We start from the raw sequence: 18253 nt of genomic DNA on the forward strand, positions 1-18253 counted from the left end.
ACATCTTGAGATAGTTTTTTATACGTGGTATGAGGTAGGAGTCCAAATTCATTCTTTTGCATGTAGATGTTCAGTTGTCCTAGCACCATCTGTTGAAAAGACTGGTTTTTTTCCCCATTGTATTTTCTAGGCACCCTTGTTGAAAAGTAAATGACTATAATTGTAAGGAGTTATTTCTTGATTCTCAGTCTTATTCCACTGATTATATGTCTATCCTTAAAACAGTACTAGGTAGTACTGATTACTGTAGCTTTGTAGTAGGTTTTGAAATTGGCTTTCTGGTTTCCTTGTATTTCCATATTAATTTTAGAATCAGCCTATCAATTTCTGGGGAAAAAAGCCAGCTGAAGTTTTGAGAGGGATTGTGTTGAATGTGTAGATCTATCTGGGGCATCTTAAGCCTTCTGATCCATGAACATGGAATATCTTTGTATTTGTTTAGGTCTTCTTTAATTTCTTTTAACAGTATTTTGTAGTTTTTAGTGTATAAGCCTTAGACTTCTTTTGTTAAATTTATTCCTAATAATTTTGTTCTTTTTTATGCTATCATAAATGGAACTGCTTTAATTTTCTTTTTGGGTTGCTCATTGCTAGTGTACAATTGATGTTTTTATATTCATTTTGTTTTCTGCACACTTGCTTAACTCATTAGTTCTGGTAATTCTTTTTTTTTTTAAAGATTTTATTTTTTCCCTTTTTCTCCCCAAAGCCCCCCGGTACATAGTTGTATATTCTTTGTTGTGGGTCCTTCTAGTTGTGGCATGTGGGACGCTGCCTCAGCGTGGTCTGATGAGCAGTGCCATGTCCGCGCCCAGGATTCGAACCAACGAAACACTGGGCCGCCTACAGCAGAGCGCGCGAACTTAACCACTCGGCCACGGGGCCAGCCCCAGTTCTGGTAATTTTTTAGTGGATTCCTTGGGAGTTTTTATGTATATGTCATCTGCAAATAGAGATAACTTTATTTCTTCCCTTCCAAACTGGATTTTTTTTTCCTAATTGCCCTGTCTAGAACCTCACGTACTATGTTGCACAGATGTCGGGGGGACAGCAAACATCCTGGTATTATTCCTGATCTTAGGGGGAAACATTCAGCTTTTCCTTTAAGTATGTTAATTATATTTACCTGCTTTTAAAAGTCATCATCTAAAAATGTTTTTTAGTTAATTGAAAATAATAAGACTTTTTTTTTGCTTACTTTGAAAAAGGCAGTTCAAACCAGCCTCATAAGACATCTTTAAGTGTGGATATAAAAAGTTCCTGAAAATTCTTTCCGCCACCTGCTCTCTAGTTGTAGAGTCATTGATAATGTGAAACCCCTGCTCAGCTCTGGTCAGGAGGAGCTGGCCACTGTCCCTCCTGGCGAAGGGTCTGACTCTCCTTCCCCAGGTCACCATCGTCTCAGGGCCACTTCTGGAAGCAGATGAAAGTAGCCTCTTCCAGCCCTGACAGGCTGTTGGGCTTTGCATTGACCTGTGTCCTGGCATCTCTGGGTTTTGAGAGTGGGTGAAAGGTTCTTAAGTATTTTTTAAGGCATTGAATGTAACTTCATAACATACAGTTTGTGGGAAAAATCATCTGTAATTCTATCCTCTAATACACTTTTAAATATTCATTTCAGTCTTTTCCCCTATATAGAATGTACATATACAGCTGTAGACTCTACGTAGTTTTGTGTCCTCTTTGATTTATTTAATATTTATTTTAATATTCATTTTCCAATACTGGTAAAGTTTTATACTATAGAATTATATGTATAATGTTTCCTCAAGTGGGTTTCTCTTAATTTAATCATTGCCTGTTGTCAGGCATTTGGTTGTTTCTGATGTTTTCCCAAAGACCGCACTGCAGTGAACACTTTGTGCACAGGATTTTGTCTTTCCTTTGGATGATTACCTTAGGATACATTTTCCAGCAAGAAATAATCAGGTCCAAGGTGAGGGACATTTAGTGACTGTTGATACGTAGTCCCAACTTGATTTGCCAAAGGGTGTGTTGGTTTACATTATGAACTAGTTTTAGCACAATCTTTGTAGTAGTTGGATAGTATGATGTTTTAAATTGCTTATAGGTGAAAGTGGCATGAAATTATTTAATCTCCTTTTCTTTTTATTATTTAATGTGATTTGTTAGTGGTATATGTGAGAATTAAGGTTAATTCCTTAAGTTTAATTTGGGAAGTTAGTGGGCTTAGTTAAAAATGTAAAACATGTTAAAAAAGTACTTGTCTGATGTTATTGTACTTGAATCTTTTCCTGACAGCTTGCCGATGTTCACCGTGCTCAGGAAATTTACCATTCCACTTACTTTACTCCTGGAAACCATCATACTCGGGTGATTTTTCTTTTTCGTCTATTCCTGTGGTGTCCTCTCCTCCCTCCCCTGAATTATTTTTACCTCGCAAATTCTCAGCATCGAGTCATCTTTCCAAATCGTTGATTTGAATTGCTAGTAGCAGTTGTTTAAGGACAAATGTTTATTCACCTAAAAGCAATCTCCTGTTTCTATGTTTTCCTAAGAACTTAATAAGTGATTTTTTAATTGTAATTTTACATTAGACAAATAATACATATTTGTGGTAGAAATTTATAAAAAAAACAAGCACCCCAAAACAGATATAAACCTGTTTCCTGAGCCAGATGTAATACACACTGATTAGGAATACAGAGGGAAAATTGTCCATGTAGACATGTAAGATGGGAATGCAGAAAACCAGGGAAATCCATTGTGATGCAATGATTATAATGTAACATCAGAATAAGTTGATTTTATAGTGTTGGTTTAAAAGTTTCTCATGAGGATATTTAGGCTGACATACAAAAGCATGATTCTTGATTTTGCTGTGAAGATTATATAACAATGAAATTTGGATGATGGCCCGATGTTTTAAGTCCTATATTGAATTTTATCTTAATCTTTGTAGGCTTGACATGAGTACACTCAGCCTAGACCTACCAGCGGTAGCTCTTCTGCATTTCATCCCAGCATCTGTGTAGTGAGAACAGAGAAATAAGTTTATAATTAGATGAAGACAACTGCTTAAGAAATAAAGTAAATTTGGTCTGGCACTTAGAGACTTTAGTGCTTTCTCTATGTAAAGCATTGTCCCTTAGATTTTAGCTATAAAGCTGTTAACAATGTCTATTTTTAGTTTGTTTAAAAAATATAATCCGTATTTTTTCCTCTCTTCCTCTTCTCCTTATTTGTGCATCCATCCATCCATTTATTTATTACAGGAAACAGTATTCCGTGAACATCATTGTCAGTGTCTTTGCCATCATTCTTGGTGCTTTCATAGCCGCTGGGTAAGACTTTGGACTGTTTCTGCTCAATAAGTTCTTTGTGTCTTTGACAACAGGCCCAGCCCCATCCTCGGTTTTCGTTTTCCATCTGGCTGCAGTTGAATTGAGCAGCCAAGAGACAAAGCTGTTGATGTTAGTTGAATCCCCAGGTGTTCTTGTGAAAGTCAAACCGGATTCCAAGTTGGCCATTTCTGAGAACATAGAAAGAGAGCATTACAAGATACTAATACAGCTTTTTCTTCATAAAAAGGAGTGAACTGTTTACTTTTATTACTGAATGTTTGTCTTCAAAATAAAAAATTTACTTGAAAAATTCTTAGGCATTTGATCAAGCAGAATAACAGATTTATAAAGCCTTTGTATAAGGATTTATTTCATTATCCTGTGATGCCTTAGCAGTCATTATTTCCAAGGATGGAATACTCTCAGGACCTGAGCCAATACCAGTGCATGACTACTGTCTTATCCATTGATCTGCAGGACCAGGAATGCAGACTCCAAGTTTGCTTTTGAAAGCAGGCACTCAGACTCCTGTCTTGGATAGCACAGTGGTTAAGGCACGCGGGCAGTTACATTCCCTGGGTTCAAACTTAGCCCTCCCTTGCCAGCTGTTTCTCAGCCTCTCTCTGCCTCAGCTTCCTCATCTGTTAAGATGGTAACAGAAAAGAAAAACCTACCTGAATAAAGGGCAGAAAGAAAAGGTTGGAGGAATTTCCGTTAAATTGATTTCCTTAACTCTTCAGAAGCAAGAGTTCTGGATCATTAATTACAAATTAAATAAGGGTGTAGGCCACAGAGCCAGGCTGTCTGGATCTTCGTCTAGTCTCACTCACTAGCTAATAACCAAGCACAAGCTATTAACCTCCGTGGGCCCCAGTTATTTCAACTGTAAAGTGGCGATTATTCTAGAATGGCATCCACCTATTTAGGTCATTGTGAGAATTAAATGAGATAATAATAAACTAGGGTTTATGCTGGTATGAGGCCAAGTTCAACAGAAACACATTGAACATTTGCTGTATGCTGGGCATTGTTCAGGTACTGGGGAGTCCAGCAGTGAACAAAACAGACAAGAGTCCTTGTGTTCACGGAGCTTACATTCTATTCAGTGGAGACAGACAGTAAGCAAAAGAAATGTTAAAAAATATAGCATGCTGGATGGTGACAGATATTAGCAAAAACAGTGATGTTTCTTCTTATTATACAGGCATGTAGTCCCTGGCCTAGACTAAAATTTGTAATGTATGTTTTCTTTTTTTTTCTTAATATCTTTTCTTCCTTCCTTCCTTCCTCCCTCCCTCCTTGCCTCCCTTTTATTGCAGTAACATTGGTTTATATGTTTAATCATTATATTTTATCATTTTATTTTGATTTCTGTGTAGGTTACATCATGTTCACCACCCAGAGACTAAGTACAATCCATCACCACACGCATGTGCCTAATCACCCCTTTCCCTCTCCTGCCTCCCCTTTCCCTCTGGTAACCACCAATCCAATCTCTGTTTCTATGTGTTTGTTGTTGTTTTTATCTTCTACTTATGAGTCAGGTCATATGGTATTTGATTTTCTCCCTCCGACTTATTTCGCTTAGCGTGATACCCTCAAGGTTCATCCATGTTGTCACAAATGGCCAGATTTCATCATTTTTTATGGTCGAGTAGTATTCCATTGTATATATAGACCACATCTTCTTTATCCATTTGTCCCTTAATGGGCACCTAGGTTGCTTCCAAGTCTTGGCTATTGTGAATAATGCTGCAATGAACATAGGGGTGCATGTGTCTTTACACATTTGTGTTTTCATTGTAATGTATGTTTTCATTCGTGGCTTCCTCTTCCCCAGTCCTAGCTGTGGCTGAGTACAGCCCCTTGAAGGCTGGCCTCCGTGCTGTCACTCTGTGCTCCGTCTTTCTGGTATGGTACCAGTGTAGACGTTACAGCACTTAGAGCCTGTTTTCGTCATGAAGACTTTGTTCAAATGAAATTATATGAGTAAAGTGGCTAAAAAACAGTGGTGCTCTGTTGAAGGTGCCTTCCTCCCATATGCTCTGGGTCTCCCCTGGGCAGCCTCTCTCTTTTAGGTTTCTTAGTGCTCAACTTGGAAACCACTGACTTAGAGCCAGTTGAAGATTTGTAGAAAACATGGTTTATAAAAGTATCTAAGTGTTTGGTTTGGAATGGCCCTTCAGATGCTGGCTATGTGGAAGCACTTTTCTAGAACCAGTCCATAGAAATTAACATATGTGACACTTGAATGAGCTGAAAGGGTAAATAGTGTTTCCTAAACTTTTACCCAAGAGCCGTCTTGGAATGGTAGTTCTCGACTTTCCCTTCCTCAGCACCCACAGAATGGAACTGTCCTGGTGGGTGACTAGTACAGTTCTAGCTGCAGGCCAGCTGTGACTGCACCCTTCTCTCCTCTGAGTCAGGTTAACCTATTCAAATGCAGGTAACTGCAGAATGGACTCAGTTGGATGAGTTGGTTTGTGCTCCTGTAACAAACAGCCCGCATGTCTCAGTGGTTTCACATACCACATGTATTCTGCTCACACCACACATGCAAACCAGCATTGGTGAATGCTGCGGGGGTGCTCTGCTCATCGTAGCTACTCAGACCCAGGCTGACGGAACTCCTGCGTCAAAGGGGACTTCCTTACACGTCCGGGTGGGAAGAGAACATGGGCAATCGTGTACTGACTCTTCAGGCTTTTGCCCAGAAGTGACATGTGTTACTTCCTCTTGCATTTTGTTTGACAAAGCAAGTCGCATATCCAGAAAAAGTTGAAAGAGAATGTCTGTGAACGGCCCTGAATGACAACCACAAGGCTTAACCATGAATCTGCTCTCACTTATGAAACAAGTAAATTCCTCTCAAACTCTGTGCTTTCGTGACTGGCCTAAACAGATGGCTGTTGGGAGCTCTTGGCCCCGAGGGGGAGGGCTGAGAACTCTGGAATTCCCCTTGGCTGCGGGGAGGTGAGCCGTGCCTCCTTTCCGTTCCCCTAGAAGCCGGGCTTTTTCTGCTTATTCAGCTCTTTCCATTTTCGGGAATAGGAGACTTCCCGCTCAGCCCAATGTGGGGAGGCGAGAGGTTTGGAAAAGGTTTTTTTTGAGATTCTATTTTTGTGATTGAGCTAGTGAATTCTGAGTCATGATGATCTAAACTTAATTTACGTCCTCACAAATATGCTTGTAGATGATAATGCTAGTGGAGGCCTCAAGCAAAATCGGGTTTAATTTGTGTTCAGATTTTGATGCAATTTTTGCCTATTTCCTTCTCTTTGATTAGAAATAATCTTATTTTGATATTGAAGGGATCAAAATATGCCGCTTTGGCATAAGCATTATTTTGAGCTGAAGGCACTTGACACTTAACAGATATGGGAAGAGTTCTTTGCCCTTCCCTTCTCTGCCTAGAGGCAGACCATAAATTTCCCTTTGTGAAGGTGTCCCCCTCTCCCGCACCAGGAATGGGAACGCAGTTCCTATCACCCGGGACAGAGTCTGCATAAACAAACTTCACTAAAATAACCCTTACCTTCCATTAGATTCCCCCATATATTTCCTAGTCCCTTGCCCATAATTTATTTGTTCCTCAAAACCCAAACCTTCTTCTTTGTTAAAATGGCATATAAGCCCCAGAGTCTAACTGCTTCTTTGAGTCTTACTTCTTTTCTGTGAACTCCTGTGCATGTAAGATATTTAATACAATTTGTATTCCATTTTTCCCATTAATCTGTCTATTCTCAGTTAAATTTGCAGGCCCCCCTGTAGTGAGCCTAAGAGCGTGGAGGTAGCATTCCTGACAGTGTATGTTTATGAGTTGCGGCGTGGGGCTATACTGTCTGCAAGGTCAGGTGCGGGTGCACAAATCCTGCCGTGGCCCAGCTGTTGTTGTGTCTTCTCCCAGTGCCTTATCCCCCCAGACATTGTCGTACTAGTGTTATTTATTTAAAAAGGAAAGCAAAGAGAAGGTGCTTCAAAAGAATGGGAAGAAGGGAGCCTGAGAGGAGTTGCAGAGAAGGAATGGATCCCTGCCTCGCCTTGTTCATGGGCAGGGTGCTGGGGGTGCTGGTGGATGAGGTGGCTATTTGGGCACCAGATGGAGGTGCCATTTCCTCATTCACCCCTACTGCCCCTCACTGCCCAGCTGTCCCCACACGGCTGTCCCCTGGGGATGCCCTGTTTACTGCCATGAGCAAAGCCACTGAGTGGGTTGAACAAATTACTGCCCTTAGGAAAGCAGCTCCCCAATTATTATGCTGATTTATCAGTTAGCAAAGAAACAAAGGAAGATGGTTAATGTCCCTCTGGTTTTAAACCATTCAGGATTAAGTTGAAGCCACCTGATGGCCTAGTTATGTTTTTGTCTGGAGGCAAAGCAGAGGAATTACCCATTCTCCACCACAGAGGGGGAAATGTGCCAGAGAAAGCGTAGTTACTGGCATCGCAAATGGATTTGATTAGGGAAAAATAAACAGGCCAAGTTGCGAGTTTCTGAAGAATCTTCTTCCTCTTGTGTTCTTCCTCCCAGTTCTGACCTTGCTTTTAACTTGGAAGGCTATATTTTTGTGTTCCTGAATGATATCTTCACAGCAGCGAATGGAGTTTATACCAAACAGAAAATGGACCCGAAGGTACCAGATCTTCACTCCTATGGCTTTTAGGCTTTGTCCTCTGGCCCCTGAAATTACATGAAAAAATAAAACAAATTTGTAAGGTTGGCATGTCATTTAACTTCTATAATATGATCTATAAATTACTAATTTCTTTTCAGTTATCTTGTCTGTGTAGGTTCTCGTTACTCCTTGTCTTGCAGTTTTGGATGAAAATTAGGGTAGGAAGGGAAAAGATGCCACTACTTTAGGTGCACAATCAGAATATATAAAAAGAGGGTTATTTTGAAAAGCAAATTAAAATTAAAACAGGTTTTTTACGATTATCATCAATGACCAAGGTTAAGTCAGGTATATTCTGAGAACAGCTCTGTTTTGGAGTCTGGAGACGTGGGTGACAGAAACAATACAGATTTTGCTACTTGTCATTGTGACTTTGAACCTTAAATTCTCCAGACCTCAGTCGCTTCACCTCTGGGATGCGGTGACTGGAATGGGTCATCTGTAAGGTCCTGTCCAGCAGTCAGCGCCTCTCCCGGTCGTGGGGGGCTGGTGGGCACGTGAGCCTCTCTTCCGTGTAGCTGCCTCCGTATGGAGGCCCCAGCCCTCCACCCCCCTCCCCCGGCTCTTCCGGAAGCTCCGGAGGATGAGCCAGATGTCTGTTTCTTTGTCCCAGGTTCTTTGTGTTGAGTGAGGGAGCTCCCTCTGACAGGCAGGCTGACTTCTACGAGCTGTTTTTTGTCAGCACTGTTTTTTTCTGCATGACTGTTTTTTAATGGTGGCAGTTTTACAAAACAGATTTGTTGCTTTTTGAGAATCACAATGTGTCACCTTTTATGGGAAGTGGTGGAGCCACTTTAATGAAAAGTCAGCTTATGCAAGGTTGGAAAACAAGACGCCTGGTGTTTGAACCCTGCTGCTCTTTCACAGAGAGAGCAGATGTTTTTAAGGAGTTCTGTTTATATTAACATTTTTAATGTTCCTTATTTTGTTCCCGATTTCTCATTTTGAATAGCATGCTTTAAAAAAAAAATCAGTGGGGGCCACAGCCATGCTGTGGTAGGCATCCCACGTATAAAGTAGAGGAAGATGGGCACAGATGTTAGCTCAGGGCCAGTCTTCCTCAGCAAAAAGAGGAGGATTGGCAGTGGATGTTAGCTCAGGGCTAATCTTCCTAAAAAAAAAAAAAATCAGTGAGAATGTTAAGAGATGGGTGGAACCTTGGAGGCCATCCATCTCCATCCCTTTTATCTGTTGTTTTTGTGTAAAAAAAAACATTTGTTTCTGTGGGTGAGGGGTTTTCTTTGTCTTCTCAGGAGCTGGGGAAGTACGGGGTGCTCTTCTACAACGCCTGCTTCATGATTGTGCCCACTCTCGTCCTCAGCGCCTCCACAGGGGACCTGCGGCAGGTGAGCGTCCCGTCTGCACACTCTTAGTTAGCCGTCTTTGAAAATGTTAATGTTTAACCTTTGGTACTCGTGGAAATAAACATAAACGTAACTGGGGTGACAGGAGGGCACATGGAAGGAAGATGCTTGCCATCCCAGGCACAACTGTGGCCCTGTCCTCGCGTTGGCGTTTATCCTCAGACATGTGCGTGCAGCAGGAAGGAGTCACGGGAACTCCAGACTTGAAGCTTTCTGGAAACAACAATACAAATAAGAAAAATTTAAAAATGGAGTCCTCTCATCCCCCTTTGCTGATGTAGGGATCCTGGGAAAACTGACTTAGAAGGGGATTTTGATAGTTTAAAAAATGGATTTATTTATTTATTACCTTTTTTATGGACATTTTGAATCATACAGTAGAGAGAATAATTTAATGGACGCTGATGTAGCTGTCAGCTGGCTTTAACCTTTTCATCGTTTCACTATCCTTACTTCCTCTATCCCCATTCGCTTTCACTTTTTTTCCCCTGGAGTATTTTAAAGAAAATCCCAGATATCATGGAATTTTGCCTCTAAATATTCCAGGATCTACATTTGAATTTTGAGAAATGTTGTTCCTTTGGTGTTTGCCCTACTCGCCTCACCTGCTGCACACTCCTGAGAGATTAAGAAAATGGTGAATAAGTAGAGAGGTGGGGGCCCAGCTGGAGGGGGCAGAGGCCGTTGTCTCAGGAAGGCTCAGTGTTCACTCATCGCATTTGCCGTGGCCACCTGGAGTCTGCCGGCCCCTGCCGAGCCCTGCTTCTTCAGAGAGCTGCCGGCCACACCACCAGGAAGACTTTTGCCTGAATCTCAAGGAGATGTTTAAGTTCATGTGGGAAACTAGATGTGCTGGGCAAAATCCTGGTCCACTGTGGCCTCCACCCACAGAACCCGCCCAAGCTGGCTGGGCAGCCCCCTTCTCAGTACTGGCCCGGACTGGGGCTTTAGGCAGGCCAGTGCAGCAGGCGTTTACCTGCCATGGGCAGTATTTCTGTGTTCACAGTCAGCATGGTGGTGTGATGCACACTGGCTGAGAGCCAATCCCATTTGTAGCCTTTAGGGGTTTGGATGACTTTGGAAGGCTGCGGGCTCCTGTGCACTCCTGGGGGGATGTGAGGGTTTATTATTCTTTCTCAAAACTATACTTTCTCACATGTACAATTCCTTTCTGAAAGATGGAGCAGCAGAAGGGCTTAGCAGCAGCATCCCCAGAGGTAAACAGCCATGTCCACATGTTTATACTGAAAACTAGCAGGAAACACCAGTATTGATATAGAACCCTCGTGTGTGACCCTGGGCCCTGCTATTAATTCAGAGTGTTGGAAGTGTAGGGGAGGAAGACATTTCCTCTACCCACTCTGGGTCCTTCTGGCCAGACAATGAATTAAATTCACATGAGACAGAATAACAGGAGAAAATCAAACAAAGCTTTATAACACGTATACATGGGAGAGACCCAAGAAAACTGAGCAACACACCAAAATGGCGGAAGCTCTCCCCTTAAATACCATCCTCAACTAAAGACAAAGGAGGATGTTGGGAGTGGGGGCAGCCAGTTATAGGAGATTACCAGAAAAGCACAGTAAACGAGGGTAAGGTTATTATGCAGATTTAAGTCCTTGCCCTCTGCATTGATAAGAATTTTTAGAGATAAGGTCATTCCTGCTTCTTGCTGGTACAGAGAGGGAGACACCTTCACAGATGGAGATTTCCCTTATTAATGTAAATGTCTCTTACAAAGGGTAACTTCTACTTCTCAGAGTTTCTCTTTTGTCTGCAGTTTTTAAAAGTAACCAGCCCCAAATAATCCTCATGCCAAAGAGACATATCTTGGGGTGGCCAATTCCAGTCTCCCACCGAAGCTAGAGCAGGCACCCTACAGCTCTCTGGTAGTAATGAACAGGACATCTGAAAACACAATATTTATTTTTCAGCTACTGTCAATTGATTTTAAACCAATTCAGTGTCATTACATATGACATATGACGTTACATAAAGTGAAATAAAGAACCCTCAATGAAGTAGTCCTAGTGGCTTACCTCATTATCATAGAAATGTGGGGTTTTTTGAAGTCACTGGAGTTCATCAGTTCTGAAATTCTGGTACTTTATAGCTGTTTCAGCTATATATTTATTTCCAGAAATAGATATCTAGAAACTCCTAAGAACTCTTAGAACACCTGATTGGAACTAAAACATATTTCTCCATAGGAACAATTTTATGAGTGGCATAGTGACCAAAAACTGAATTTTAGTTACATTATGACTAAACTAGATGATATATCTTTTTAATAATTTGTAACATTGTTTTGTAAGAATATGTGTTCCCACATCCAGATCATTGACTTATAAACTTGTAGCGGGTGCTTCTGAAGTTGCTGCCTGCCTGTAATGATTATCACCCAGAATTATTATACTTTCTCATATGATAGTAAAAATAAGAGTAGCTGATATTTGTTGAGGATTGTTCTATCAGACATCAAAGCATTGTGCATGAACTGTCTCATCCTGCTCCTGCAACACCCTCCAAGGAGGAGGTGCTGCTGAGATCCCTGTTCCCCAGAAGGAACCTAGGGCCCCACGTTTCAACAGCTTCCCAAGGACAGTCGGTGATGGATCCAGGCAGTCGACTCTGGAACACATCCTCTGCTGTAATCTCAGTGGTTTTATTTATATATGAAAAGTGTTTCTTTCTTGCACGTATGAAAAACTATAACCTATCACATGTTGACGAAAATAATCCATGACCAATTTATAAATGAAAATTTGGGTGAGTTTATTCTGAGCCAAAATCTGAGGACCATGGCCCAGGGCCTTCCTTCCCAAAGGAAAGAAGGGCACCAAAGAAGTGGAATGTACAGAGTGGTTATATAACCCCAAAGAGGATGTTTCACAGATGATTGAAATGGCCCTTTTACAGTAGTCGCGAGGTTCCTCTGTTTGCACAGTGATTGATGGGCACAGCAGGTAGTAGGTCTGCTGTCTCGGTGGACTCAGCAGGTGGCAGGTCTGGGTGGTCAGAGGTGAGTGCAGCAATCAGTTCCTAGCCTAAGGAAAGATGGTTATCCCTAAGGAAATGCCAATGGGGGGGGGAAGTTGCACCTTTATCTTAAGGCCATTTGTTCTTGTATTTGGGACATAGCATATGCTTAAGCAGATGTACAATGCATGCTCAATGGTCATGTCAGGCCCTTTTGGAAAAAACAAGGTCAGACCGAATTAGGTTTACACCAAATGGCTTCCTCTTATACTCCAATATATCCTATTGCTTGCCATTTCTATTTGTCACACATGTATCTTAGAAAGTACAAGAGGCCTGGCATATACTTTAACATATTAAATTGTGGTGCTCTAGGAGAATATTATGTTCCTATTCTGGCTGGTGGTACTAGAATATCTCAATATTTACTCTGTCTGACTTCTTCCATTTGACCGGACTCCTATGATTTCAAATAAAAGTTCCTATAAGTACCTTAGAGCCCTGGCTGTGATTACGGTTCACTGAAATTCCAGGTGGATCAGAGCTAAATATATAGATTTATTCAAAAGTCTCTAAGAAAAATTATAATTAGAAAAATGGAATATATTTATGACTGTAAGGAAGGCTGTCTGTGAAATGACAAAATACTTAAGTCAAAGTTAAAAATTCTATTTTAATTTAAAACTCTTGTATGATAAGAGATGCCGAAAGATACGGGACACTTTCTGTAATGTAATCAGTAATGAAAATAAACTCTGTAGAAAAAATGGTGAGATTTTCCCTACTGACATTGATCCACTCTGTGTTCACTGAATCAGGACAAACTTCTTCAGGTGGTCACTTTTAACATGGCTGAATCCATTTTTAGATTGTGCACCAAATGCAATAAAGAGGCAAATTTATGTAATTAATGTGTTAGGCTGCAATATAAAATTGCATTTTATTTGCCAAGTTTGGTTTGCTTGTACCAAAAGTTGTTTGATGAATTACAGTGAAATGTTACCTTCTCTCCTTAACAGAGGGAGTTCTTGGGTGAGTCGTTTATCCTGGTTGACTGGAGAGCACCAGAGATGGTGCTGAGATGCGTGTGTGTGACCCACAGCCCTGGGCTCACACCTGGACCTTGGCCTTAGACAGTTAGTAGATCTGGTAACAGCACCTGGACTCTGACAAGTCAGCGATGTCAGCAACTCTTGTTACCAGATGAGGCCCCTGGAAAATCCTCAGTCGGTGAACTTTGTTTTGTCATTTGAATCACTACAATAGGTTCAGTGTACATTTAGTGTATTACAGTTGATGAACAGGGACAGATAATGGGACTTTTTTTTAATAAAAAAAAAATCTATAAATGCAAAATGAAAAAGATTCACACTCCAACATACTTTTACAGCAATGTAGTAAGTCTCAAAGAAGAATTACTTTATTGTTATTCATCTTTAATTATTTTCGTTTTAAATTAAATGTCATGCTACATTATTTTTTAAAATGCCACCAGCACAGCCTCATCATTACTAAAGAAACAAAACTGAAATCTGTCAAAATTTAGATGGGCAAAGAATCCAAATACTTCTATGAAAATTACTAAATAGCGCTCAATGGTCTGTGTGATATCAGGAATATATATATGTATGTTTACTGTTTATGTAAACGCTTCCAGGTCTTTGAGTAAATAAATGTTTTTCTACCCTTGGTTGAAGTTTCGGGCATATGGTTTTCTCTTGTTCCCGATTGTATTTTAATTTCAGACACAGAGTGTTTTCCATAGTTGTTGTTTGGTGTTTTGTTTTTTGGGTTTTTTTTGAGGAAGTTTAGCCCTGAGCCAGCATCTGCCACCAATCCTCCTCTTTTTGCTGAGGAAGACTGGTCCTGAGCCAACATCTGTGCCCATCTTCCTCTACTTTATATGTGGGACGCCTGCCACAGCATGGCTTGACAAGCGGTGCATAGGTCTGCGCCTGGGATCCACACTGGTGAACCCCGGGCTGCTGAAACTGAGTGCTTGAACTTAACGGCTGCGCCACTAGGCCGGCCCCAGTTGTTTGGTTTTGATCTTCACCTCAGCATGAACTGTCTTGGATGTTTTCTGTTCCTTTGATTGGCTTGAGGCTTGCCAGTAAGACAGATTTATGTTTACTATATTTCTTCTTTTACAAGTAAGCATTAAAGAAAAAAAGCTTTATGATGGAAACTTTCAAACCTATACAGAAGGAGAGAGAATAGTATAATAAACCCGGTGGCCCCATCAGCCAGTTTCAGCAATATCACCATTTAGTGTGTATCTTTTTGATTAGAGAGGGTGGGCAAAGTATTACTAATGAAACAAGGACAGTAAAGTGCGACAAGGGTGTCCTAATTGGAGAAGAGAATTCCATTTTAATTGGTTTAAAATTTTTGAATTATAAACTTAAAAAAGATTGCAATGGTTTTTAACATATAGTTGCTGAAACTTGGCTAACAAAGTATTACTTAATAGAAAGTGAATAGAACTTATATTTAATCATGTTATTTAGCACATAAAGTATAGTCTTGAGTCACCTTAAAATCATTTTTGGATGTAGGCAAGGGACAAGTCCTGAATAAAATACTTTTTATTGTTACCTGTCATTTCAAGAGGGTCAGTTTTATTTTCTTGCTAGGAACTAAGTTCTCGGAGAGCAGAAACTGAGTCTTAAACTTCTCTGTCTCCCAACTACTCCTCCTCAATTACTTGTTTGCTTTGTAAGTAGCAAATAATTGTTCATTTCTTCATGTTACTTTCTGAGCATTTGCAAATTCTTGAAAACAGTTTATGAATTTAAGGTTTTCTTAGTCTTGCCAACATTATTAATTTGATAATAAACTTTCCTTATAAAAAGTAAACCCAGGACCTGGCCTCGTGGCCTAGTGGTTAAAGTCCTGCGTGCTCTGCTTCGGCGGCCTGGGTTGCAGGTTCGGTTCCCGGGTATGGATCTACTCCACTCACCAGGCATGCTGTGGAGGCATCCCACATACAAAAAAATGGAGGAAGATTGGCACAGATGTTAGCTCAGGGCTAATCTTCCTCAAGCAGGAAAAAAAAAAGGAAAAGAAAAAAAAAAAGAAACCCAACACTGATTTTGTGGCTACAGGTTAGTAAGGGTTAATGGTGGCCACAGCAGCAGTAGCTGTAATTTAGTACTTGTCACCTGCAAAGTTCTAAACAATTCATTAAAGCCTCACTTTGACCTTTTGAGGAAGTTTTTAAAAATAATCCCTGTTTTGTAAAATGAACCTGAGGTTCAGGAAGGAAAAGTAATTTGCCCAATGTCACACAACTGGTATTACCTAGGAGTTTTTAAATTGTATTTTCTGTTTTGGGAAGTGGTTCCTGTATAAAATCTACCATTTCATAAAACCAATAGATTAAACTGCAGTATTATTAATCTAACCATTAGTTTTGTTTCTTTTTGATAATAGGCTACTGAATTCAACCAATGGAAGAATGTTCTATTTCTCATACAGTTTCTTCTTTCCTGTTTTTTGGGGTAAGAAACTATAGATAAATACAAGCTTTGGTCTCTGTTATTTCTTGGCAAGTCTAAGAAAAATATGCATTCTGTCTGTTCTGCAAAATCTCTTTGTCCTTCTCCAACTTTCTCTGGAGAGTGCCTCTGTGGCAGAGGAGTGGCCTGGGACCCAACGCCTGGGAGCGCAGCCTGGCAGTCCAGGAGCAGCACCAACGGCACCTTCTCCAAACGAGGTGTTGTCTGTTGACTGCCGGAAGTTGGTCTGCAGTGAAGTCAGCTGACTATTGAGTTCAGGACTGTGTTTGTTATCTTTGTCACAATGCTGCAGAATTTCTGAGAGCCCCACTTTACATAAATGTGTGGAAATAACAGCCATTTTCTGTAGTGCTGTACATGCCCTATTCAGGGAAATTTCTGAGGAGAGATGTCCAGGTCATTGTATTGCCCAATAATTTTAGGCTTTTGTTCTTAAAATTTTCCTTAGTTGTATCTTCCTGTTGAGGGGCCATGTAGCTTGTGCCTTTTTTTCTCTTCCTAAAACTTGAAAATTCCTTTTGATGAATAGATAATGCACACAACTAGGAAATAATCCAACAGCTGCACAAGAATGCACAGGGAGTGTGAGCGGCCCGCCCTTCTTCCTGCCCTGCACACTGCAGACTTATTCCTCAGGGCCCCGGCGTTTGGGGTCTCTGGAGTACACCTCCTGTGCTGGGCTCCCTGTGCACACAAGCACCCCTGTCTCATCCCGTCTGACAGGGTCTGTGAACGACTGTCTCAGGGAATAACTTATGAAAAGAATTTTCCTGTGAAGAAGGATGAATTTCCACCTTACTTCTTTTTTTTAACCACTAATACTCCAATTTTCATTATGTGTAAATGAACTGTGACAACTCATGGTCTCTTTGATCGTTCTTCAATCCTCAAACTTGATTTTAATTGCAGTCATGTAGTCACTTACATTATAAACATTTATGTATATCTTCCAGTTTACTAATTCTCTCTTTAGCCCTGTCTGATTTAATATTTAACTGTTGATGGACTTTTTGATTTTAACAATTTTATATTTTATTTGTAGAATTTCTAGTTTTGGGGGAACTTGTCCGTTCATTCCTAATACTCTCTCGTTGGTGATCTTTGTGACTGTTGTACCTTTTATTTCTTTAAATGTTACACACTTAGCTGTTCTATATTCTGTCTGATGATTCCAGTATCTGCAGTTCTTGACAATGTAAATCTGTAGTTTGTTGACTAAATATGTAATTTGTGACTGTCATTGTGCTTTGCTCTCATGTGTGTTTGGTGACCTGTGATTGTGAGCCTTTTGCTTAGTTTGAATCAGTCCTGTAGGCTGAAACTGGGAATTTGAGAGACTTTACTGCAGAGACAAATTGTTTTTGCTCCTGCTGGTAGCCAGGTGTTGCCCCTAACCTGGACCACTTGAGGCCTCTTTGAGGGTATGGGCTCAGCGGGCTACAGTGTCCCTCCCCACCTGGAGTTTGGCTCAAGGCTCAGTTTCCAGACAGCGTTGTTCTGCCATAGCCTCTGCCCTGAGGCAACCAGATCCTGCTCTGACTGTCTGCTGCTCTCACCCTCCCTGGCCCTGATTCCTTATCACTCTGTGCCAGGGCCTCCCTTTTTCAAAGACTGGATTTAGGGGGACTTCTTGTGCCTCTTTCAAGATGAAAAATCTGTTAAATAGTATGTCTGTTCCAGGTATTGGTTGTTCTGCAACGGAGAGTACAGCAGTCCCCCCTTATCTGTGGGGGATACGTTCTGAGACCTGAAACCAAGGATAGTACTGAACCCTATATATACTATGTGTTTCCCTGTACATACCCACCTGTGATAAAGTTTAATTTATAGATTAGGCCTAGTAAGAGATTAACAACAATAACTAATAATAAAATAGAAAAATTATAACAATATACTGTAATAAAACTTACTGTAGATTTTAGCAACCTTAGCATATTTTATTTTATTGGGGTCATTAATAGTTTATAACATTTTGAAATTTCAGTTGTACATTATTATTTGTCAGTCACCATATATATGTGCCCTTTTACCCCTTATGCCCACCCCCACCAACCCCCTTCCCTCCCGGTAACCATTGATCTGTTGTCTTTGTCCATGTATTAGTTTATCTTGCACATATGAGTGAAATCATATGGTGTTTGTCTGTCTGGCTTAGTTTGCTTAACATAATACCTTCAAGGTCCATCTGTGTTGTTGCAAATGGGACGATTTTGTCTTTTTTATGACCAAGTAGTATTCCATTGTATAAATATACCACATCTCTTTATCTGATCATCAGTCGTTGGGCACTTGGATTGCTTCCATGTCTTGGCTATTGTGAATAGTGCTGCAATGAACATAGGGGTGCATAAGTCCCTTTGGATTGTTGATTTCAAATTCTTTGGATAAATACCCACTAGTGGGAT

The 18253-nt window shown here is 40.7% G+C and overlaps 1 protein-coding gene across 8 annotated transcripts in view; it reads left to right on the plus strand.

The window, feature by feature from the left end:
• The window catches only part of SLC35D2 (solute carrier family 35 member D2), a 57169-nt gene that overhangs the window by 24302 nt on the left and 14614 nt on the right, over positions 1-18253 (plus strand). For 5 of the 8 annotated variants that reach the window (XR_006889082.1, XM_046664511.1, XM_046664515.1 and 2 more), the window contains 5 exons: positions 2263-2334; positions 3237-3305; positions 7837-7939; positions 9235-9327; positions 15763-15830. Coding sequence is in view for 7 of the 8 variants with exons in the window: in XM_046664511.1 (XP_046520467.1) it covers positions 2263-2334; positions 3237-3305; positions 7837-7939; positions 9235-9327; positions 15763-15830 (405 nt within the window). In the remaining variant the exon portion in view is untranslated. The remainder of the gene's footprint in view (positions 1-2262; positions 2335-3236; positions 3306-7836; positions 7940-9234; positions 9328-15762; positions 15831-18253) is intronic. The other 3 variants (XM_046664514.1, XM_046664517.1, XM_046664513.1) reach the window with 2 other exon arrangements.

Source organism: Equus quagga, chromosome 6 (assembly GCF_021613505.1).
Source record: "Equus quagga isolate Etosha38 chromosome 6, UCLA_HA_Equagga_1.0, whole genome shotgun sequence".
NCBI lineage: Eukaryota > Metazoa > Chordata > Mammalia > Perissodactyla > Equidae > Equus > Equus quagga.